The sequence below is a fragment of the Homalodisca vitripennis genome, chromosome 4, assembly GCF_021130785.1.
Source record: "Homalodisca vitripennis isolate AUS2020 chromosome 4, UT_GWSS_2.1, whole genome shotgun sequence".
Lineage (NCBI taxonomy): Eukaryota > Metazoa > Arthropoda > Insecta > Hemiptera > Cicadellidae > Homalodisca > Homalodisca vitripennis.
This window is the reverse complement of record NC_060210.1, coordinates 105,433,478-105,459,941: the sequence shown is the minus strand read 5'-3', so window position 1 is coordinate 105,459,941 and position 26,464 is coordinate 105,433,478. Positions and strand designations below refer to the sequence as shown.

Sequence of the window (26,464 nt, the reverse complement as noted above, 5' to 3'; positions counted from 1 at the left end):
ACTGCCATCTGTATTTCCTCTTTGCCATCCTCATATTACACATAACTACTGTGAGTTATTGAGTCACTTTCTGCTTTATATGGAGTCCTCAACCTTCTCAGTTACCATCAGGCCGTTTTTATGTGCTTTGCTGTTGATAATACAAAAGGATACCAATTGTCTGAACATCAGTTACCTAGACATAAAGTAGAAAAATTTATTTTTTAAAGTTAAATACGTAGAGTTAAAAAATTCAAATAATTAATCAAGTTAGTCAACAAATCAGCCCACCATTAACTTTAATGGAATGTTGATAATTAAATTAAGGCATACTTTAGCAACTATAGAGAAAACCTGATTTACTTTTGAAAAGTTTGTCACTTTGGCAGTAGGTTCATAGTTAAACAACACTGCTTCAACTGCTATATACTCTTTGTACACTCATCCTACCTTGGTTGTGACTGGCTGGTGTAGAGTTGTAATGTCTTTCCTGATACGTATTGCAGCCTTCTCCTCTTGTAGCCAAGGAGACAAGATGTCGTACATTGATAGCATGAAGCCCTTGTCCAGACGAACAGAGAATTCTTGAACCAGTACTTTGATAAATCTGCAAAATAAATATGGTACAGGTTATGTTTTGTTTGTTAGAATAGCATATTAAAATATATATTACTATAAACTGAGCATTCACAATAGAGATACATAGCAAAAGGGGTACACAGCAAAAAACATGTCACAGTTAAGAGGCGTCGGCTGTTTGTTGATTCCGACTTGTGCAAGCGTACCTCTAAAGTGACCGTGCTCACTTATGTGCTGACAGATTTCGTTTAGTAAGGTACCATTGGAATTGTTATAAAAATTAAAAAATAGTTGGAATCTTGTAACTTTTTATAAATATACTTTTTTTTGCTATTTGAATTTAAACATTTTAACAGGTGCCATTTTATAATATTAAATTAAATTACATCATTATTTTTTTAATGTTCCTCTTATTTATTGCTACCTGTGTGCAAAGTTTCTCTAGCTTTACCAGTTCTAGAGATATAAATGTTTTCATAAAATATATAAAATGGTGGTTAGCAGGTAAACAACACATTTCTCAACCTATATTTATAGGACATTTTTGGCTTGGAATGATGAATAATATCTGCCACAAAGTTTCTGACATCCTTACCTAAACATCTTGTATAAATTATATTACAATCTCGTATCCATAACTCTTTCTGCAGTATTGTAATCAGTATAAAACAATTATCTTTGTGCTAGTTATCCTTTTTTGGCCCAATTACCTTTTATTTATAACTAAACATTTTAAAACTAAAACAATTTAGCCTCTTAAAGTTAACATTGAGCGTTAAAGCTGCTTGGATGGGTGACCCGGCTGTTGGTGGTGGTTCGGAAGTCACCTTTAAGCCATTAATTCCTAAGTTAAGTGTTAGAGAGGACTTCTTAGCCCTAACTTTGTCTGATAAAAGAAGACATCCTCTACTTTACTTTTAAAGTTACATTAAATATTTCATTCCCACTCACACCTCATACAAATAAAAAATAACATGATTTAACTATTTTATACCAATTACTTTTAGTACCAATATAAAAACCAAAAATTAACAACTGTGATTGTAATTGGAACTGAATAAACTGGCCATAATTGAAAGCCATAAAATGAACATTTCTAGAAGCTTTTCCTATTATGTATAAAATTACTATATGCTTTCTATAAATGGTTTCAAAGACAACATATGCAACGTTGTAGTACGATATTTTGAATAATAATTTCATTACACTTCCTTTATGTTTTAACCTATGTGTAAACTGTAAAATAATTTTACATGTTTAAAAACACATTTTCAATAAATAAAAAAGATGTGTTCATGAAATGTTATAGTGGAAAATTGAAAGCTAAACGTTTGTTAAGCATTTTAATAGTTTTTCTTTCAATTGTATGGACAATATAAAAACTAAGTTGATTGATGTTAATTAAAAGAGAGTCATTAGTGCAAGGAGGACAAATTAAAAACTTAATATTACTTGTAAACATCCTGATTATGAGATGGACGATGTCGTTTCATCATTGCAAACTCAATGCAGGGCTTGATGCCTACTTTGCGGACAATATGTTGGGAAACAGGAGTAGGGTTGAGTACAGTGGGAAACACAGCATCTATCATCTGATTGTCTATCTGTAACAGAAAAAAGGTTTTAACTAACAAGTGAGTTTTCAGAAGTAGGGTCCAGTACAATGTAAAACAGCATTTATCATCTGATTGTCTCTCTGTATCAGAAAAATAGTTTTGACTAACAATTGAGTTCTTAGAAGATCTCTACAAGTGTCATTTATAATGTAGTGGCATTCGTATATGAATTTAGCAACATTTTATTAGGTAATCATTGTTTTTGCTGAGTTTTGAAATACCTTCATGTTTATTCTAAATATCTTTGTATGAATCAAATCTGTAATTCACTGAGTTGCTTACCTGTAAATGATGTAATTTAAAATGGAGATATGTATGATGTTGAGATTTTCGATGCTGTACCCACAAAGCCGGGCTGTAACGCCGACGCAGTTCTCCAAAAAATGGTTTTGTCATGTGCATCTTCTCAAAGTCAACCTAAAGAAATAAAGATTATATAGCATTTGAACTAATTGTATATTGCTAGTTAATGTTATGGAGAAATGCTGTTATTTTTTTTTCTTATTTTTTCACTCTGAATGGACTATTGACATAATTTTTAAACCCCAGAGTAAGATGTAGAGTCAATAATGAGTGTTTGTTATATGAATCTAGCCTCATATTTTGTCCAAAGTCCTTAATCCTTAGTCTTTAGCCTTCTCAAACTGAAAAAAGTTGGGAATAAAATTCTGTGTACATTTATTTCCAGGAAAAACAACATTGTTATAATATAATTGACTATCTACAGATATAATATAATGTTATAATATAATGAAAAATCAATATCTAGTTTATAATTGGCAGGAGTGATATGTAGGCCTGAGTTACATAACAATTAACATGTGGCATGAAAAATTGTTTGTTGTGTTTTTAAAAGCAAAAGATAGGAAAAAGATTGAGTAATGATAAGATTATTAACTCAAAGAATCAATATGTTTGACTATTTATTATATTTTTTTAGGTGCTAAAAGGAAAATATTGGAAAAGTTTAATTTAATTCAAAACTAGATCATTGTAATAATCATAAAACATGATTTGTACACAGTTTAATAGTAAAATAAAGAAATAAAAGATAACTGTCATATAATAAATACTTTGTGGAGATGGAGTGGAAGAGTAAGTGAAATATTGTTAGTTTTGCACAGAAGTCGCAGATAAAACAGTCTCAATTCAATAAATCGTCATGGTTGCTGAAATAGAAGTTTCAATAAATATGTAAAACTGTTGAAAATAATGTCTTCTCAATGTTGCATATTTGAAATATAAAAACAGTTTGTTGCCAAAAAAATTTTAATCAACTGGAGAGTTATGATGCTAATGTTGTGGGAGTATCTAATATGTACATGTAACGTACAGGTGTAAATAGCAATCCATATAGTTATAATAACATTTTATATAGTTTTGCCCTGTTATCTAAACTAAAGTATTTTAAAATCAATATCTTATTATTTTAATATATTTCTAAAGAATATTTGACAATACACTTAAAAATTGTTTTTACTAAAGATAGAATAACTTTCTTACATGAACATATTCTTTCATCTGTGCTTTTTTGCAGTCCAATCGCCATCTTTCCTCTATCCATGATGCCAGTTCCAAAGTAAGCATCTTCCACTTATGAGCCACATTGACTTCCCATACAGCAGCCGAGTCATTGGCACTCACATAAGCCAGCTCTGTCACTCCAATGTTGTTGGTGTTATTCACCTGTTTGAAAATAAACCAAATAGTCTATGGTCAAAAATCTTTATTTATGTTTTTGAACAATATTGTCATATACATACATACATCAAAATGTCCCAAAGAACACAAATACTCTTTTTTTAAACTGAAAATCATACAGTGATTCCTAAAATGATTTTTCCGATATAACATAGCGGCCCGTTTAGAGGTTTAATATTTATTTTATTTCAAGGTCTTTATTTTGTAATGAATCTTATATAAGTGTGGTTTGTGGTATTCTTCTAATAGTAAAATCCTTTAAATTTAAATGCATTTTGACCTAAAAATAGTTATGATAGCCTTAGAGCATGTTCAAAGTTTTTGGATTTTATCTGCAGTAATAAATATTAAGGTGTTTCCAGACATTTTACAAACCCCATATACAGTAATCAATCATATACAATTTATTATCAGATGTATCAGTTGTTTTATCATAGTATTTTTTTTAGAATTGTTGTAGTAATTTGGTTTAGTGATAAAACCAAAGACACCTGCTTCATTTTCATTAACATTTGTAAATATAAATTAATGTAATTATTTCTGTCAATAAAATATCTATAATCTATTTATTTATCCATAGTTAATATATTAAAAAGAAATTATAATAATTAAATTTACAGTCCACATTCACAAACAGACAGTTTAACACACTAACTGCGGTGGATGCACATTTATACTATCCCGCCTATCCTAAAGTTGCTACATGACTTGTGTTGCAGTGAAGATGTGCCCCAAAACTCTCTCTAATTTTAGATCTCAATTGGTGTAGAAACTAAAATATCTAAGAATTTTGTGAATAGTTTTGTTTATAAAGTAGTTTACTATATCTTCCGATAACAATATGATTTCATAATATTTCACTGTTCTGTTACAAACTCGTATTTCCTTTTTAACAGTAGTTGGCTCAGTGATTGAACAATATGGTCAAGTATTGCTTTAAATCATCACTTCCTTGAAAAGTTCAACAAACTCACGAACCACCTTTTTTTTGAGGATGCTTCTGATCTTTGTACTTTTTTCTTGCTCTTGTATCTTGAATCGTGTCCATCTTTCTCTAATCATATCTCAAGAATTTCACAGGGTAGTTCGATGTAATGCACTCATGAGAATTCAGTCATATCTCAAAGTTTTATTTTGTGATGTCTGGTTGTTTTATGTTTATGAGTATGAATATAATATCACTCCAAATATAATGTCCACTTATATGTTTGTATTTTTCAATCTGTGAAGTTTCAGATAACTTTTATCTTAATCATTCAGTGATTCTGTTACGAGATATGTTTAAGTCAACTACATTTACCTGAGTGCAAGAAAACAGTATTGGCATTTCATGTATATGGTCTTAAGTTTGTTCAGCTTTGTTAGAGTAAATGTACATCTACTATTTCACCTATCCACCACACTCGCTTGTTTAATGTTTGCTGATTTGTTGCTTTCCAGGGTACTGTTCATTTATAATTTTGCAGCAAGAAACAAACATAATAATTCCAGAGTGAACTTTTCATTCCAGAAATATGTTTATTTAAGTTATTTATTACATATAGGCCTACTTTGAAATTTTTAATTTAATAATTAACTATGATGCAAAAAAAAGAATTTTAACAGTATGAATTTTTTACATACACTTTCAATGTACAATAATATGAAAGTGATATGCAAGTTGTTACTGTGTGACTCTGCACATCAATCTCACAAGCTTGTTTAAGAATACATGTTACACACTTGAGAACAATAGTCAATAGTCATCATGGCAGTTTAATACATGGCCTTTGGATGTTTTAACTGGTAAATGTTTGGCGTGGGAGGATTAGTGACATATAGATATGACTGGGATCAAAAAATAAAATAAACAGTATAATAACAGTTATAGAAGATAATTTATATCAACATGGGTTTAAATCAAAGAGTACAACATTAATACATTTCTAAACCCAAAATAAATAGAAGACAATAGAATAATAACTGAGAATGTTTATAAGATGAGTTACCAGTCATTGATGTTATTGGGCCAATGGAGAGATTCTGGTCATTTTTATTCATTGCCAGTTTAGATCAATGCTAATGCTACAAGGAGGACAAAAGTTATAAAAAGGGCTTCAAGCATTTAGAATTAACTTCTCGTGTACATACAGTTTAATTATCACTTACCAAAGACAAACCAATTCCCCGTATTGACAGAAATATCTCCAAATTGCTCTTCTCTGCATCTATCTTTCCTCTGGCATGGTAGGCAACCCGTTCGTCCTGGGTGAACAACAACACTCTCTGCTGGCCTTCCAGATAGCTCACCCAAAACACTACCACCTTGTCTTTCCGGGTCTTCTTCATCAACTAAAATATATCAACAGTCACAACCATATCTCTTCAATAAAATCAACTTTCTTAAATTAATTTAATTATATTTAAATTTAATTAATTAATTAAAATCCTTTTCCCTAAAGTTACTAAAAAAACATAACTAGTTAATAAACATAACTCAGGATTAATAAACTATATTTATCATTATTAATTTTTCTAAATTTCCTCAATAAATACCAATTCATACAACTTGAATATAATATAATTGTTAGTGGGTAATGTTGAGACTGGAGAATACTCCATATTCCTAAAATACTTACTGTGCAGGCACCACAAAATATTAAATCAGGAAAAATAAGGTAATAAGAACTCCTATTTTAACATTGATGAAAGGGGGTGCAATATTCATAAAAAGTGCACTATATCTGGCACTACAACTGGGACATTTAAGGAGATCAGCAGTCAGAAGAGAACAGTTCCAAAAATTATAAGAGATAGTAGGATTTTGGACATTTGTCTTGTAATGACGGATTATCCTGTTTTTTCCTCAGGATAGTCCTTCTGTTACAACTTGTCCTTTTGAGCTAGTATCACTTTTGTGAGAACTATTCAAATGCTCTGTTACACAGTAAATTAAATGGATTAGATAATATGACACCCTAAAATCCTAATAATTATGCTTATTTTTTTGATATTTTACATATTGAGTAATTACTAAATAAGTAAAGAATTGTATTTCTTACTTCCCTTTCTGTTTTAATATGAACAATGTTCTCTAATGATGTTTATTTATTTATTCATATGTATAAATAAATATGTGCAATAGTAAAATTAATTTTTAGATGCCACTCATTTGTGCTTGTGACACACTGATCCAGTGGTGTAGCTAGAACTTGGCTTTGGGGGATGGGATGAATTTGAGTAAATCTAAATTTTAATAAATAAGATAAGATTACATCAAATTGAAACATTTAACTTCTGTAGAATTCAAACCAATTGGATGGCTTTTGTACAAATATATTTGTATTTTTAGGTATTATGGGGAGGGGTTACTAACTCCTCATCCTCCATTAGTTATACCACTGCTGTAACTGATCTGTTCACAAGTCAAACTATCCAGCTGGTGGCCTTACTCACCCACTTGGGATTGTATCCATACAAATAATTAATAGCTCTTTAATCACGATACTTTGATGGCAACATACATGTAATTCTGGTAATATTAAATTAAAACTAAAAATCTCTATCTTTTAAATATTTTTATTTATTAAAAAATAAAAATGGTTATAAACAAATAACAAAAAACATTTTAACGTTTATCCTGTAAGAAAAGCCAGTAACGAAAAACTCAACTTGTTTCATTTATGAATTAAGTTACTATTTTTAAGAAGAAATTTTTAGAAATTGTATGTTCTATGAATGTAGTATGGTTCTAAATACTTAAGAATATTGAAATATACTGTGTTAAGTATTATTATAAATTATTTCATAGGAACAACAATGATGATGTTAACTTTCAAAGCCAAACAAGTCCAACCGTGGGTAGAACGGCGGCATGGGGAGGTGGATTACTACATCACAATGTTTTTGAGTGGTCACGGCTACTTCCGGTCGTACCTACACCGGATGGGAAAGGGCGTTTCGCCGAATTGCATTTATTGCTCAGGCGTTCCCGACGATGCGGAACACACTTTCTTCTGCTGCCCGCATTGGGAAAGGCCCCGCCTTGAAGTAACTCAAACTTTCAGTATGATTTCAGTGGACACGGTCTTTGACCGGATGTTGGAGGGAGAGGACTACTGGTGGTGCTGGTCCAGCTTTGCACAGGGTATACTCCACGCCAAAAAGACTGATCTAGACCGGAATGCGGGACAGATCCAAGATCCGAACGGCTAGTCAGGTGTGGGCATAAACCAAAATTAGGCCTAGCTGAAGTTTAAAGTGATAAGTGGTTTTCAGGCTAGAATCCTAAGAGTAGAGGAGGTTTTTAGTGGGTATTCTACATAAGTAGGAGTCCCACACTACAGGCTGGCTACCTGTGTGTGTAAAAGCATTTTCCTGCCTCTCCTTGAAAAAAAGGTTGATAGCAGTTTATCAGTTAGTTGTCCAGTGTTCCAAAGCAAATTAACACAGAAAACTGGTACTTGTAAATAGTATTGACCTGAGGACGCTGCAGTTCATCGGACTCACTGTCATCACTGCTACTACTCTCATCCTGGGGTGGTGTAGATAGCCGCTTGAGGCTAGCAGACAGCTTAGCAGTAACAGTGACAGTCGGGGTGGCAGGCACAGAGGACTGCTGTTTCACCATGTGGAAACTCACTCTCTCCTGGCCGTACCCATCCTTCATAACACACATACATTCTAACCTGTCTCACATGTTCATTGCAACAAAAACTAGTTAATCTTAGTTCTTTGGCTTCACACCTGTGTCACAATTAACATCTACATTTTCCAGTTCACACTGTGTCAAAATATTGGTAACACAATTCAATTAACAGATGTTATATTGAAATACATACTTTAGTTTTACTAAGGAATAGATCTGAACATTGAGCCCAAAATATTTCAAGCATTTAATTATTGTGTTGGCAACAATTTGATACAATGTAAATCAGAAACTTTAGAGGTTAGTTACAATTAATTAACATGTCAAAATTAAAGGGATACAATTGGATAATTACTAAAAAAATATTCTTAAATAAATTATCTATATTTTTATACTTTAAACTGATTTAACCCAAGAGCACTCGCATGTAAGATAATCACACGATTACTCACATATTAGATTTCTTCTAACATTTGTGTATAACCAAATAAAATATACTGTAAATAACCTAATGATTAATGAGAGTAAGACTGAACATATACTATTCTCACTAAAACATAATATAGACATTTTGTATGATCCTTATTTTTATCCTGTCAAGCTGTTGGGTATTTATCTTGACACTAAACTGAGCTGGGATGCAAATGTCAACTATCTTTGCAAAAAACTATCTAGAGTAACTTGTCTCTTAAGAAAGTTAAGATCATGTGTCCGTTTGGAAACAGCTTGTTAATGGTCTACTTTGGTCTGTTTCATTCGCAACTCAACTATGGTGTAAGACTCTGGGGCAACTCAAGTGCAGCCAAAAAAGCTTTTGTTTGGCAAAAAAAAGGCAATAAGAGCTATCACTGGTTTATCAGCTTCTGACTCTTGTAGAGCTTCTTTTCCTGATCTCAACATCATGACATTGAGTTGCATGTATTATATATACAGTAATCTGCTACATGTTAAAGAACATTTTGGTATGTTTAATAACCACTGTTTGTATCATAATTATGAGACCAGACAATGCCTTAATTGAGTGACCCCAAATGTTAGGTTGGACAAGACTCATAAAAGTTTTAAATTTCAACAGTACATACTGTTTAACAAGTTACCATTAGCAGTAAGGCAATTACCTTGTAATAAATACAAAAGTGTGATATGTAGTTGGTTAAGAAGAAAATGCTTTTATACCACTGAAGAATATTTAATGATCTAACAATTTGAATGTTGTTGTAATCTTTAATATACAATTTATTGTTGTAATATTATGACTTAGCTGTATTAACTTGACGAAGCTTATTGTAATTTGTGTTACTTAATAGCCAATAAAGAATCTGAATCTGAAAAGATGATTGCAAGATTTAATATTACTTATTTTTGTGGACAAAAACATTTTTTCTTAAAAAGTTACTAACAATACTTTACATTACACTTACTTATTATTTGTAACCAAGAATTTTAATTGACTTAGAGTAACGTACATTAGCATTTAATAAACTAAATACAATAATTGTTATTATATAATAATACTTATATGAGTGTTCTTCATTTATTCTTTCAATTTCTTCATGGTCATGACATGTTAGAACAGTTTTTGCAGTGCGATTTTTACAGATATAAATAGTAGCTGCAGGTTTGCAGTGTGTATATATTTTTGCGCAAAAGGCAAAAAGCACAGTGTGGCTTAATTTTTAGACTTAATTTTTTAGGTTTTATGGCCAAAAATATTAAAATGGTAAGATGTTTTCTAATGGCACGAGTGATTCCAGGTTAAAATTGTATGACTAATTGCAATATCTGGAATGTTTACTGTTACTATATTGTACATGGTGTGTTAAAAATTAACTAACCTTACTTACATTTTTTATTGCACAAGAAAACAGCTGGAGTATTATTCGTCCAGTTAATAACTGGTACATGTTGTGAGATACAGTAAACTATTATGTGCATCAACAGACTGGTCACATGACCTCGATATCGTAACTGTCACCTGCAGGCAGTTTAATGCTCGCTGATAAAACAGGTGATGAAATGTGGGTGAATTCCCTCCCTTAAAGGGTTCCAATTCCAATTTGTGATCAGGAATGGCATAATGGTGAATGTAACAGTTTAACCAATGTCCATTGCGGAAGAGGACTCAAAGCCTTGCTTCCAAAAATGGCAGGAGCACTAGAATAACTATTCACTGCCTGGTTATCAGATGTTGCGCTGTGACCGAAACTCCAATGCAAATGATGCCGATGGGGAGGAAGGAGGCGGTGGTATAGCTATCTATATAAAAGATGGCATTTAATTTGAACAGCACTCCATCATGAATCAGCTTGACCCTGGTATAGAAGCGATTTGTGTCGTTTTGAAATTGAGGGGAGAGAGGCTCGGGCTGTGTGTGGCTTATAGACCACCCATTGTTAGGCATACCTGTCTCGCTTCTTTGTTTCACTCTCTGTTCATGGATTTTGCAATCGAAGTAAGGGGTGTGATATGTTTAGGAGATATGAATGTTGATCTCATGTCAAAAACAAGCAACGTATCTCGATATTACAGCCGAATCCAATATGTCACAGATTGTCAATGAGCCCCAACCTCAGCCACATTGTTAGACCACATCATTGTGGACAGGTCGGTTGAGGTCAAGAGGAACGGCGTCGTGGATGTCTCGAGTATTAAGGATCATAGGGGTGTAAGCATTACAGATCACAAGTTAACCTATTGCATTGTTGGGGTTACAAAGAACAAAATAGAACACAAATTTATTAAATATAGAGATTTTAGCAGCTTTAACCCAGAAAAAGTTATAAGCGAGATAGCGGCTTGTGACTGGGATGATATATTGAACGAACAAGACGTCGATACTGTGGAGGCATGGATAACAAATAATATTAGGAAAGTATATGACAAAATTGCCCCTGTAGTATGTAAGAAAGTGTCCAAGTAAAAAGCCCCATGGCGAAACAATGACATTCGAAAGATGATGAAGGTTAAAAATAAGTTGCAAAATAGATATTGGAAGTACAGGCATATAGATGACTGGGAGAGGTACAAAGAAATAAGAAACCGACTGAATAATATGATCAGAATGGCAAAAAAGAGATTTTTTTCTGATAAGCTATCCTCTTCAAAAAATCCAAAGGAGTTCTGGACATGCCTTAAAAAAAATGATATTGTAGAAACAAGGGTTTGCTCGAACATTCCACCTGAACTTAAAGCGCATGAGATCAATGAATACTTTATAAACATGGGAGCTGGCCCGAAGATTGATAAAAGCGTATGGGATTTTTTTGCAACCAATGGCCGAGAAGAAATTAGAGATAAATTTAAGTTTTACGCTGTCAGTAAAAGAGATGTTATTTCGGCAATGAATGAAATAAAACCTAAAGCTGTGGGCAGCAATGAAATTTCGATTGACATGATCAAGTCAGTGAGCCCCTACGCAGGCAAAGCCATTACACACCTGGTAAACGTTTCCCTGGTTGACAGCGTGTTTCCAAAGTCATGGAAAACAAGTATTGTTCGGCCAATACCGAAAGGGCAAGCTGCCAATCAGGTAGACCAGCTAAGGCCAATTTCAATACTCCCAGCCATGTCTAAGATACTGGAAAAGATTGCCATTCGACAAATAGACAGTTTTATGAAAACATCGGATATTTTACCGAAGCTGCAATCGGGCTTCAGGCGCAATCATAGTACATGTACAGCCCTGACAAATCTTTTTAGTGATATGATTAGACATGGGTAAATATAACTCCATTGTTATGTTGGATTATTCTAAGGCCTTTGATTCAATGGACAATGAGATGCTTTTAGCGAAGATGAGCTATTGTGGCTTTGACTTGAGCGTAGTCAATTGGATAAGGTCATACTTAGACTCCAGGCTGCAGGTGACGCGTTTAGGGAGTGAAACGTCAACCCCGCTTGTGAAGTATCGAGGCATTCCTCAAGGTAGTTGCCAAGGACCTATTCTGTTCAATATGTACACAGCCGATATGCCAAGCTGTGTGCAAAATTGCACAGTTCATTTATATGCTGACGACTCGCAGCTGCACTTGTCTTATGAGCCATCGCAGATGGTGTCAACCATTGATATGATCAATGTCGACCTTGAAAAAATATTGGGGTGGTCAATGGCGAATGGGTTGAAACTAAACATAGGCAAGTGCACTGTGTTGCATACGGCGCCACACAACATTGAGCAGTCCCTCAGTGAAAGAGGAGTGATGGTGAGGCTTGATGGCCAGAGTTTGGCTGTATTTGATAGGGCGAGGAATCTTGGTGTTGTGCTAGACAGCGGCCTCACGTTCTCTGACCATGTCACGCATGCCTGTCAACGAGCACTCGGTAGACTGAGGGGACTCTACAGATTTAAAGATCTTTTACCTGAGTCTGCGAAACTACGTATCATGCAGTCACTAGTCCTGTCCGTTTTCGCCAACTGTTTCCCAGCCTACGGGAATAGCATTTCTGGAGAAATTGTACAACTCTTATTTCAGCCCGAAATTGTACAACGACCTATCACCAACCGTGAAACAATGTTCGATAGCTACATTTAAGAATAAGATGAGGCAGAATTTGCTTAATGTATAGATTTTCTTTATTTATTTGTATTTCATTTTCATGTATATGTTGTATGTGACGATAGTTGTTCTGAAAAGCAGTTGTTCTGTATGTAACTGAGAAATGCTTGATGAAAATAAAGACAACATTATTATTATTAATAAGTGTTTGGAGTCTTAAGTGAATTATTTTGAAGATCACTTGTTAAAATATGTTAATGGATATATACATTTTTTTGCAGAGTAGGATCAGATTTTTTTAACACACCTTGTACACTTTTTTCAAAAGAGTCTCAATTTTAAAACATTTATTTGTGACTAACAAACTCCAATTCTTACCTTATTAAAGTCTGCAATAAATCCTTTACATTTCTTGTTATACACATTCCACAACAAACAACGCTCCTTTGATGGATCATCCCAGGTGTATAACATTGACTGGTATGGACTCAAGAGAGCCACCTGCAAAAAGTACAATATTTAAGAGTATTTTCATAAACTTTTTCGTATCTTGAATCAGTTATTTGAGTAACTATCTTTAATTTAAGTTTGTTATTTATTTAGTACAAGACTATAAGACATAATATATCTCACCTGACCAAGCTGCTGTTGATGTATCTTAAGAAAGAGATCCTCACATAGATTGTCAACTCTGACCGGTGCGTCTCCCAGCTGGTAAGAGCGGAATATGATGTGGAAAGGCCGCTCCCCCCCACCACTCACTTCCACACACAATCCGCACTAAATGTAACAAATATCGTAACTGTTCTTCCTTAACTGTACCATTTGAAATTACAAATAAATCTTTGTCACTTAGGATGCACTAATAATTGTTAATCAGAAAAGACAAAATGACTCCAGTGAGTATAATTAGTTGATAAATATGACTATTTTACTACATCCATTTTTCTTCATAAAGATAAGCAATTAATAAGGTTGTTGATTGTATATGTTTTCTTCATATGAAATTTATTTATTTTAATTTACTAATGATTCTACAGTGATATATTCTCTTTACATGTGTGATAGAAACCTTCAATTATTTCAATTTTGTAGTCATTTGTAAATTGAGACAACATTTAAATTAATTATCCTTTATAAACCAATTGTTAGAATGTTTTATTATCACACATGTGTAGTCTCGTGTCTGAAATGGACGAAAATCTTTTGTTTAGAATGTTCAGTCTTTATGATTCTGGGCCACTGATCACTTAGGTTCACATAATATATACTGTATAATTATTGTAAGTTGCTGACCTATAATAAATATCCTCATAATTGTTAACTAACATTTTTGTATTTCTAGTTAAAACTTACATGATGTATTTGTATTTGCTTATGAAACAAATCATTTATCTGAAATGTAGTGTCTGAAGCTCTCAATCTATTTTACTTTTGATGCTATTAGTGCTATGGATGTTAACTTAAAGTAAAAAAATAACATAATTAAAAAAACCTAAAAATGTGAAAAACTATTATAACAATGAAAAGTTATAGTTCTTTCAATTGAGATTTAAATATGTTAATCCTATAAGAAAAGATGTCTTTAAAATGAAAATGTTTTCATGTCAGTGTTTTTCTGTTACAACGTTATCTTATATGTCAAATTATTGTCAATGTTTTCATCATCAATATACTATTTTAATATAAAATAACACAATCACTTACTCCTCTGTCCATGCGGAGAACCGTCTGGTGAAGGTTGGCAATGGGAAAATGCTGAGAGACAACTTTACTATCTCGAAACTTGACAAACATTCTCATTGAGTCTGTGTCTGGCCAGAACGGAACACACTGGAAAACAAAAGAGAACAATAAAGTAGGTAGTTTAAATAGGGTTGCAAGCCCTAGAACCCTAGTTTCACATTCACAGTGACATAGAACAATTGCATTTTAAATACTCGAGCCTTATGCTATCAACAGAGAAGGTGAAAATTTTTAATGAAAATCAACCACCCATAGGGCTGAAGTATGGTTGCAGGCCCTAGAAGAACTATATATTGTTTTTCAACTTCCCACTATCCTATAAAGGTGAAATTTGATACGAATGTGTATTATGCACTAGTATGTAACAGACTACTTAAGATAAATGCTTGTACGACTCTGAAAATACCTTAAACAGCAAATACATTACTATGAATCGAAATAGATGCTTTTTGGTCAAAGAAGACATTCCAAACCTATGTATGTATATATTTTATTGAACGGAGAAAAAATTCAAATGCTACTATGTCAATGAAAATACTTTAGACTGGAAGTAGATTATAATGGCCGGAAGTAGGCACTTTTTGACTTAAGTACATTTAAGGCTAACTAATGTTTGTTTTCTTGATTGGGATTGCATCGAGAATAACTTAAGCTTGAAGAAGATTACAAGTGCCAAAAGTAGACACTTTTTGAATAAATTAAGTGTGTTTACAGACTTAGTATCGACCTTGTGACAGTCAGTTTGTCTACAGACATTGTATTGACCTTGTGACAATCAGTTTGCTAACAGAAGGCATAAAAACACTGATTTGATTCATTAAGTTTTTCGGAGGTTGGCCCCTGGACTTCCTTTATTTTAGGGCTGTATCCCATATTGCCAAAACTTTTAGAGATCAATTCCACTATCTCTAGTTCTATGAATCGAGCACTGATAATAACAATTAACATTATATTGTTTTGTTAACACAAAAAGTGTTTTTAAAGCTATTAAACATTCTAGCACACTAAAAACTTCTGAACTTCATTATTATCTTCTAGTACTTTATTTGACCTTTTTTAGTGTGGGTTTTCAGTGATGTACCAAGGCTTTTTCTTTAATTTTTAAATATGAAAACTCAGTTATTGAACACATTTCTGACCTGAGAGGGAGCAAGATCAATCCAGAGGTCTGCTCGTTCATTGTCCTCCATAAAGCGTAGAGGGCGCCGGCTCTCGTTGGTTACCAGGAAGTTGGGCAATAACGTAACTATCCTGGTGAGATGTGGGGAAGAGCAGGCCAAACTGACTGTGAGAAGAATCCTGTATCTACGTTTCCTCTCACGATCCCTACACAGATGGCTGCATTCAGTAGTGCATTTATATTGCAAGGAAATATAAAAAATTGGGTTCATAAGTCAAACTTTAAGACAGTGTTTGACTAAGAATTGGGACTGAGAAAATTTTAGAATTTGTTGTTCTTACAGATGGGTTGTCCTGTAAAATATAGTGATTCAGATAAAATAGGAATATCTTGGAACTAAGTGAGTTTTTATACCAATACTTTATTTATCATAATAATCATGTTCAGGTAAAAAAAAAACTCCAGGACATCATGAGCTTTATAAGAAGACCCTCGCTGATCTTCCATTTATCACGATTTCATCTGTGAAGAGAAACTATTTGGTAGTTTTTGTAGTACCCGTGACAATCTCTTATTTGGGGCACTCATAAAGCCATGGAACAAGATGTTTTCTATCATTCATAACATTATTGTGTTTATCAGTATTATAAATAATCTGAGTTCATTTCATGAGAAGCCCATGCTTTCATTTTTTGTCATAGATAACTGCAACTACATCTCTTGATGAGTAAATATTCTAAATAAATTATACCTCTTTCTAAAATATCCTATAGGACCATGGATCTGAAGAGAATCACTATGTATTCAGTCATCAATGATGACTATGTGTATCTATATTTGCAATGAGTAAAATATAGAAAAACACATTCAATTAGCAAAATTTATCTTTTTCCCCAGATTTTTCATTAATAATATTTTTAAATTACACTATATAATATTTGAAAATTGCACTATATAATATTTTTAATTTACAAAATCACAGTCAGTGTATTCCTGTCTTCAAAAGAAAAATTAAACAACCACTTATGTCATCATAGTCTGATTGGTCAGTGCCTTATGTAACAGGACATGAAATAATAATATTTACATGTATTTGATTATCTCCGTCTCAAAATACATTAGATTTTTCTGAGCAATAGTTTCTTAAGAACTGTATGAATATTTTAAACAATCAATTGGTTCTTAGAAATCTATTTGCAGTTTGTTTATTTTATCCAAAGTTGAAATTCATTTATCTCCAATACCTGCAGACAACAAGGCCAGAGCAGCCAACTGTATCCAGGGAAAATGCTGAAGACCAGGAAGAATGATAAGCTCGGAGCCGTACACATCGGCGACGCTGCTTACGGTAACAGAATAGAAGGGGCTCTTCACTCTGAGCCTCATATACCACGTCAGACAGTGAAGCCTACAACAGTTTACTTTTGTAACCAACGTAACCTTTGTACTTGAGAAAAATATAATATTTGATGGTATAAATATATGTAAAAATTGTTTCTATCAGAAGTGTGGTAGTATTTATCACAAGCACATGCACATTTAATAATCTGCATAAGTCCCAAAAGAGTTCCCTTGACTTTGTTAACATTTTCATTTCAGTTGGCACTCCTAGTGATCTTTAAAAGATCTTTTCCTATCTTAATGTTTTTTTGTAAACATAACCATCCTAACGGTTAGAACAGTAGTTGTACTAAGCATCCAATCTATTTGGATATTAAAAACACTGTGGCAAACTCATCAAGATAGTATACAAGCAAATTAAAACATTGAAACTGAATGAGACCTATAAAAGTCTGAGTATGCTTGGACTCTATGGCATTCCTTATAGTTGTGGCTCAGGCTGCTTTGGGAAAACAAAACACTCAATATCTACAACAGTTTGTAAAGATGCTTGGACTCTATGGCATTCCTTATAGTTGTGGCTCAGGCTGCTTTGGGAAAACAAAACACTCAATATCTACAACAGTTTGTAAAGATGCTTGGACTCTATGGCATTCCTTATAGTTGTGGCTCAGGCTGCTTTGGGAAAACAAAACACTCAATATCTACAACAGTTTGTAAAGATGCTTGGACTCTATGGCATTCCTTATAGTTGTGGCTCAGGCTGCTTTGGGAAAACAAAACACTCAATATCTACAACAGTTTGTAAAGACGTTAGGCACTCTAAACATGAAAAAAATAGCAGAACACGATTACAAAACTAATCATGTAATAGAATTTGACAAAACATATATACTATGGATACTTATTATCTGATTCTCTTATTCTGTTTGATAAGATCTTCATCCAGGCTAGTGACCCATAAGGATGAGCAGAATAAAGCTTAAAAGCTTTTTGTTAAAAAAATATAAGAATAGCAAAATTTGATAAATTTTAGAAATAATGAAAAAATACCAGTATAAAAGAGTGTGTATTATTGGCAGTTTTGGTTATCATCTGTCAACGGATGACGGCTCTCAGTACTGAGGCTGAAAAATCTAAAGATTTAGATTAAAGTGTTAATAATGTTTCGATACGGTGTCACCCAGAAAACTTAGATGATAGTCAAGACCATGTACCCGTAAGTAAAAAAACTAGTTTACATGTATATTTGTTAATGCAGAAATTTGTGTCATTACTCCTGTATCTAATGTAAACTTAATAATCAATTTTGAATTCTGCTTACCGAAAAAATACTTTAAACAAATACTTCTAACTAACATAGGAAGTAAAATAATATAAACACCACTATCAATAAAACACAACACACCAACAGGGAGGACAACATAAACATAATATTTATACCCGTATTTGCAATGGTAGACCAGTCTTGTTGATGATCCAGTACGGAGCATGGACCATAACATCACATGTCTCACTACGTTCCACTCTGATGTTAAGGCCCAACTGTTTGTTGCCACCTTCTGTATCGTGTTCTGTTGCCATGGCAACTATTTTCTCTTCCAAGTCAGGACTCAAACTGAATGACCCCATCCAGGGAATACCGAGATAGGCAGGCACCTGGAGGAGAACAAAACATTTGTATTGAAGCTTGTTACTTATTCAGTGTATTTATTAAGCTGTTGCTATCTTACTCTTTTGTTAAAGCAATGAAATCGATGTTTGGTTTGGAAAATTTTAAATTTAGCCCTTTAATATAACTTCTCTGAATATACAAAAGTAGAAAACAACATTTTTGTATATTCAAGTGAAATTAACCCTTTGACAGCTGTAGATTGTGCAGCCGGCCGTGCCAGTGCCGCTGAGTTTTTCTTAGCCGAACTTGCACACAGGGATGGCCAAGGCGCTGTGGTCGTTACATTTACATGTTATAAATGACTTTTATATGTCATATAAAAAAATATGTTGTATATAACTTTTTTCTTTAGTTAATTATTTTCTAGTGTATAAATTATACTCCTAAAAATAACATAAGGGGTATTGGTCTATTTTTATCAGGATATAAATAAGACCTACTTAAAATGCCTGCAACCTTATGTAGAGTGATAAAATATATTTTCTACTTTTTCTGTATTCAGAGAGAATTTATTTTAAAGAACCATGAATTTAACAAACAGAAAATTGTTCTAAACTCAAAACTGATCTCATCACCTTAATTGCTACTAGAAACACTTTCATATATTCACATAATTTCACAGCTTCATAAATTTTTAATTTTTGCTATAAAATATTCTTGGAAATCTTGTTAACACAGACTAATATTTAATTTGATAATTTTTTATTATTTATTTCAACAAATATAGTTACTTATTTAAAGCAGATTGTTGTTTTAACTATATTGAATTGGTTAATTATAGTTGTGGTTATTATTATTGATTACTCCAAGTTATAGAAATGCTACATTTATGTAGAAAAATGACAGCCAAGCAGAAGTTGAAAGAGAATAATATTATTATAGTGAAGTGCCTTTACCAGACATTGTTAAAACAATTTTCTTGCCGGAACAACGTCATTATCTCTATTTTGTTGAAGCCATATGCTAAACTATTACATTATGTAGTATATTACTACCCCAAAACATGAAGTATAGCAAAAGTTCAAGGACAATAAAATATGTACTTTTCGCATCAAATAAGGAATCATGAAATGAATAATGCTCATCAGTTTTACAAACGTTTTTAGGATTGTACTTTGCTTAAAATATTGAATTAAATGAACAAATTCTAATAAATAATAAAGAGTTATTTTTATCTGAAAACATACTCACTTCAACAACAATTTTATGCATCTTTAGAAGGTTCAAGAAGTATATATTGGCTTTCTCGCCAGCTTCAATGCGCACATCATACTTTATTGAAGGAATTTTTACTTCAACAGCATAGGGAAGACGGTTATGTACAGCTAGGGGAGGTAGCAGACGTATCAGATAGTTGGGTATTGAACGAGATGCTCGACTCGTTGCCACTCCTTCTTCACAAAGAGCCTGTAACAAAATCCAATAAACTAATAGCTACAAAAATCAAATCTACACATAAATATGAACATTAATTCTCATTTTGCTTCATTTGTATTATTAGTGCAAATAAGCTCAGTTGTATGGTACTAAAATATTTAAATTTAACTATATTGCTCGTGCTATCTGTTGGTTCCATGCTGATCCAGTTCCTAGTTGACTAATTAATTGATATCAAAGAATTGAGAAAACCTACTAATTACTTCTCATGATAATGTTTTGTTGTCCGGTTACCTAACTTTCTAAATAAATAGAACTATTCCTTTTTATGGACTTGAAAATAATTTATACAGTCTTTGATTTTTTTAAGATTACAATAAAACCTCAATAAAGTAATACAACAAATAAAGTAAAACTTACACGAACAGAGAATACAGTTTGATCTTTTTCTTCTTTAGGAATGCAAAATATATCTCTCGGTGTATTGAGGTCAGCTGCCAGGTCCTGCCACCACAGTCCACTCTCGCTCACATGGTAACTGCTGCAAATGTAACAACTCGTTAACAATCATAAAATACAGAATCTATATCACTTGGTTTATTGAGGTCAGCTACCAAATCCTCACACCACTGTCCACACTCGCTCACATGGTAACTGCTGCAAATGTAACAACTCGTTAACAACCATAAAATACAGAATCTATATCACTTGGTTTATTGAGGTCAGCTACCAAATCCTCACACCACAGTCCACACTTGCTCACATGGTAAATGCAAAAAGTGTAATAACACTTCAAATACCCTCCATTTATAGCAGACGTTTTTATCTTGGCTACTACATAATACAGAATAAAGGTAATATGTTTTTAAAAATAATTAACAATTTAAAACAACTTTTATTATTTTTTTTAATTTCTTGTGTTTATTTAACAACAGAAACTTTACAAAACTTCAATGTCAGTGTTATCTAACAATTACACATTTTTGTTGAATTATGCCACCCAAAATATTTAAACATGATAGCAATTCAAAGATTCAAAGGCATTTGAAATTATATGGAGAATTAAATTTATTAGAGTTTAAATTATAAAAGGTTTAGAAATTAAGGACTGTAGAACAGAATTAAAAAATGCTTTAGAATTCCTGAATTACTCTATAAGAACAAATGTTGTTATTATTCAGTTTTTTATGTTTAGTAAGATTTCAAGTTCATAAAAATTTTTTACTATTCAAAAATTATGTTAATACAAGCATACATGATTAATCAATTGTACTAGATGTATCTTGAATAATTTCACTATGCATGCTTATTCAATAGATTTTTTAATGATGCTGCCATTTTGCATAAGATCAACATTTATATCTCAGATATCAATAATTAGCAACGATAAAAAGCTTCTTAAAAACGTTTGAGCAATTCAAAACAACTTTTATTCACATTAATTTTTTACCTCCGTTTGAAGGTACCAGTCATTCAAATTTTCAAAAGGTTATAAATATAAAGTATAGCCATTGTAAAGCAAAAGTGGAAATGGTTTTAGTATTCTTTATTCATTTTACAACTAATTTTGTTCTCATAAGTTTATTAATATCCTAATAAGGTCTTTAGGGCTTCCGGGGTGCACAAAAGACCCTTGAGGCTTAAGTGCATGGCAATAGACCACTCTTTAGAAGAAGAAGAAGAAGGTCTTTAGATGGCAACAACATAATTTTGAAAATAATTTGCAATATGAGTAAAAACTATTGTTATAGTTTATATATATATATATATATATATATATATATATATATATATATATATATATATATATATATATACACACACACACACATAGAGAGTGAGAGAGAGAGGTTATGATCCCCTAAAAGTGTTCTACATACGTATTTTTGAACAAATTTTGTGCTTATAATTGCTTTGAATTTAAGAATCATTTTCAAGATGATGGGATTCCGAATCCTTTAATTTTTAATATAATAATATGCAAGACATTAAAGATTTATCATAGCAACAATTTTTTATGGTTTAGCTGTAATAACTACAAATATATCTTGGAACATAAAATATTTCATAACGACACCCACACAAAATATACACCCCTCTTCAAATTGTGCCATAAAAGATATTTTTATACAGAAATGCACAAAATGTTTACTTACTCCACATAAGCAGGCAATATGTAAAGCTTGCAATGATATGCAACATGAAGAGGAACATTGTATGTCTCGTCCGGCTCCACTATTGCGATGCGGTTTGTGTCTTCAAATGGGTTCATAGATTCACCAATATGTTCAAGGCCCAAAGCCTCTAGAACAGGCTTCTTGTAGTAAACACCCATTGCATAAGATGTCTCATTCCGAACCTACAACAATAATTTGATAACATGATAGCAAAGATTTATTATGAATTTACCGATCAATTAGTAAATAGTAGTAGTAAAGTTATACAATTCGTACAGTATCATTTACTGTTTTACTCCCCATCCAGTAACTCATTTTTGGTTAGAAGAGGTAAAATATTGTATATTACAACTAAAGAGATATTTTCCAATAATCCTTTCACTGCTGTATCCATAAATAGGCCATAAAGTAAAAAAGAACTTCCTATCAGCCGAGAAAAGCTTAAACACTTAATAATAATATAATTTTACAGATCTAAATGAAAAACAATAAAAAGGAAGGTGCAGACTTACCTTGTCACCTATATTGTGTGGTAATGAGAGAAAGTTATATTTTATTGCTCTATTATTTTTCTCCAAGCTTGTATCTGAGCCTAATGTGATTTTGTTGTAAAGGAGACAGGACATTTCCAGACATTTGCCATTGTTCAGTGATAAAAAAATCCAGGGATAAGTATAGTTCTAAGATAAAAATGAGGCATCTCATTTCACCTGTTAAAATAAGTTATCTTAAGGAAGCTCTCAGTTGTTGTGAATATTGGGATTATGTAATGATAATTTAGATGTAAATGAAAACTGTTTAATGTTCTTAAATATTTTAACATCGTATTTTAATATATATTGTTTACTTGTTAATGTTAAAAGTAAAGCTAACAAAAAACCGAAATTGACATGGTACCCTCCTGAAATTGAACGTATGAGGTCATATATGTTGATTCTCTATGATAAATGGAAAAATAGGTGTAAATGATAAGATTAGGTTTAAGAATTTTAAGAAGCTGTCAAAAGGGCTATCTCTAAAGCAAAACAAATCAGTTAACGATTCACTCATCATAAACTCTAATTGATTTAACACTATGTTTCGAGATCTGGAATCTGATCTCTTCTTCAGGTAACAACTAACCTAACACATGATTAAAATCTATGTCAAAATAAACAAATTGTACCAGAGCGTTGTGACACGCATAAATCAGGAATCACAACCTCCATGTTTTGTGTCAACTTCACTAACTCTAAAACATGCACTTAATAAAAACTAAACACAACACTAATTATTAAAACTGAACTACAGAATACAGGTCACAATAGGTCTGTATCAGCTGATCAATCACTTACCTGGTTCAACAAATAGTTGTTACAGTCCAAATTCTGACTCTTGGTACTTAAATAATAAATAAAAACTCTTTTCTTTAAAAACAATTTTCTGATACATTAAAAAAAATAACTATAGTTAAATCTAAACGTACAAATTAAACATCAAGTATTTTTGTTGAGTTTACCTGGAGGGGAGAGCGCACAGTGATGTTAAGGCCCCACTCGCTGCTCTCCAAGTTGGTGACCAGGTGGTAGCGAGCGCCTGTCTTGTTGCTGTCTGTGGGATGAAGCAGGTGTACCTTGCTCACTGTGCGTCTTGGACACAACACTTCCAGCTTCTCGAACCCTAGTGCACATAATTATTTTATTGCATCATTCAATCTCAAGAACGAAGTTGAGTATAGATGTTATCACTAAGATGGAGATTACTTCAAACTGCTGATACCTGGTATCTCTATTCGCAGCCGCTGATCAGTGACTTTGTTGTACAACTTAGCCACAGTCTCCGTGGGGAATCTCATGAGTGGGGAGAGGACATCACCTTTGCCCTGTGTCAGATTGGAGGACATGGAGAATCCACCTTCAAAGCTGTAACAGTTCATTACTTATTTATTTACAAAATAATTACACGATATACCACTTTGGTATAACTTAAACTCATACTACTTAATGTGTGGTATTACTTTTCTAAAATATGGCAAAAATCATGCAATGTATGATTTTTGTTTCAATAAAATCACTCTTCTTTGAGAATGTGTCATTAAAAAGAAGAAAAGTTTAGTGATTTTTTATGCCAAAATCAGTTTATTTCCAATCTAACAATCATAAATGAAAGAAGTGGAGTTTAATAAGCAAAACTTTTACAATTATAGTTTTATCAATAAATAACGGCATACAAATAAATTACTACATGAAGCTTATTTCTTACGTTCATACTATCCTATTATACTTATAAAGCTGCTGTTGATACGATAATATTTAAGCAAAGTATAGCATTGGCATGTGTCCGCATATTACAACTAACATTATACATTATAACACAGTTTTAAAAATGAACTGTTCATATCTAAAATATATTTTACAAAAGTACTTCAAATTTTGCAAAAATTACCAAAATAGTTGGAACATGGCCTGTCACAGGAAAATACTGGCCAGAAGGATTATAAGTCTGTAGGGAGCACCCCTATGAACATACACTAAGAGTACACATATTCTTCCCATACACTTAGCAAAGTTAAGTGATCCATGCCCATATTTCAGTTCCAATAAATTATTTTCAATTTTTAAGCAAGTAAAAACATTTCTGGTTTAAATAAATTATAATTACCATACCACAGTAGAGTTTGCTTTGTTACCCTGATAAAGAAAATATAAACATAATATATATATTATAGGTCTGAACACCCTACTTCTGTCAAAAATTATCAACTTTCGGCTCTTGTAATTTACTTCTGGTCTAAGAGATGAAGTGAACAATTCCAACCTTCAACTGAACTTTCAATAGACCAGTTGTGGTACAAATTCTCTACTGTATGACAAAATTTTAATGAGATAATGTGCAGATAAACCCAAGTGAACATATAGACATACATATAGACCTTTTTAGACCATTCCAATATAATTATATACATTTGACAGACATTCAAAATATTCCATATACATGAAAAAATACACAAAAGCTTCAGCTGTGGACTCTCAATTCATAAGAAAAATAACTTTAAAACATATTCCACCTTATCTGGAGCTAATGTTAAGTTTAGAGGATTGCATTGCTAGTGTATAGAAGGTGACCTCTCAATATCGATGTCAGACTCAGATGGAGTGTGTTCATCCAGCAAGTCGGCAGTGGCTGTGGTGGAGGCGGGGCTGCTAGGCAAGGAGTCGGACCGAGTGTACGCTGCAGTCATCACTACTTGCCCGGGTGTGGCCTGTAAGTGTTAGTTATGAGAGGCAACTAACAAAAGAACAAGTACCACATTGCAGAACACATAATCACTCAGTTAACTAATAGCCCAGTCAAATGTAAAAAGTTCTGGTGTAATCATTTTTGCTTCTTTTATATTTTTGAGGTAGCTGAGTATGAATCTAATGTTAACAACAAAAAGTATTTTGGTAAACAAGAATTTTTCAAATACACCAAAAAAGTGATTGTTTATAGTTTTTTGGTTTATTACTTCATAAATAAACATTGTAATTGGAAAAAAGGTCTCCTTATAAAATAAAGCACTTAAAATTTCCAATAATTTATTTCTTTATAGTTTCTTTTTGAAAGACCTATATGTAACCTGCAAAGACAGGTTGAATATAAAGAAAAATCAGATGACAGTCAAACCTGCCATTATTCAACAATATCTTTATATATATATTTCTTGTGTTCGTGTGTATGTGACTGAACTCCTCCTAAATGACTGGACCGATTTTGATAAAATTTTGTGTGTGTTTTCAATGGTATTCGAGAATGGTTTAGATTCACAATTTGGTCCAATTTAAATTGTTTATTTAATCAATATTTAATTTCTAAACTGTTATTAATTTTGGAATGTTTTACCTTCGATCCAGCAGACTACGCTACCACATGTAATACAGAGTAAACTGATACTTAACAGCTGTTAATGCTTTCAGCTGAAGTTCATTAAAGAGGCAGAAACATTTGTTTACATTTAAAATTTAGAAAATTATTATTGTAACGTGCTTGATCAGTAATGTAATGCAGATTG

At 32.5% G+C, this 26,464-nt stretch overlaps 1 protein-coding gene across 2 annotated transcripts in view; it reads right to left on the bottom strand.

The window, feature by feature from the left end:
• Positions 1–26,464, bottom strand: part of LOC124359888 (vacuolar protein sorting-associated protein 13A-like) — a 119,884-nt gene that overhangs the window by 21,935 nt on the left and 71,485 nt on the right. For both annotated transcript variants that reach the window (XM_046813004.1, XM_046813005.1), the window contains exons 39-56: positions 25,539–25,675; positions 24,193–24,335; positions 23,933–24,093; positions 22,414–22,616; positions 20,678–20,798; positions 20,072–20,287; positions 18,649–18,864; positions 17,109–17,272; positions 15,884–16,070; positions 14,706–14,831; positions 13,632–13,778; positions 13,377–13,499; positions 8,335–8,517; positions 6,024–6,206; positions 3,678–3,860; positions 2,457–2,591; positions 2,011–2,162; positions 430–586 (exon numbers count right to left, since the gene is read on the bottom strand). In XM_046813004.1, the coding sequence (XP_046668960.1) occupies positions 430–586; positions 2,011–2,162; positions 2,457–2,591; positions 3,678–3,860; positions 6,024–6,206; positions 8,335–8,517; positions 13,377–13,499; positions 13,632–13,778; positions 14,706–14,831; positions 15,884–16,070; positions 17,109–17,272; positions 18,649–18,864; positions 20,072–20,287; positions 20,678–20,798; positions 22,414–22,616; positions 23,933–24,093; positions 24,193–24,335; positions 25,539–25,675 (2,937 nt within the window). The remainder of the gene's footprint in view (positions 1–429; positions 587–2,010; positions 2,163–2,456; positions 2,592–3,677; positions 3,861–6,023; positions 6,207–8,334; positions 8,518–13,376; positions 13,500–13,631; positions 13,779–14,705; positions 14,832–15,883; positions 16,071–17,108; positions 17,273–18,648; positions 18,865–20,071; positions 20,288–20,677; positions 20,799–22,413; positions 22,617–23,932; positions 24,094–24,192; positions 24,336–25,538; positions 25,676–26,464) is intronic.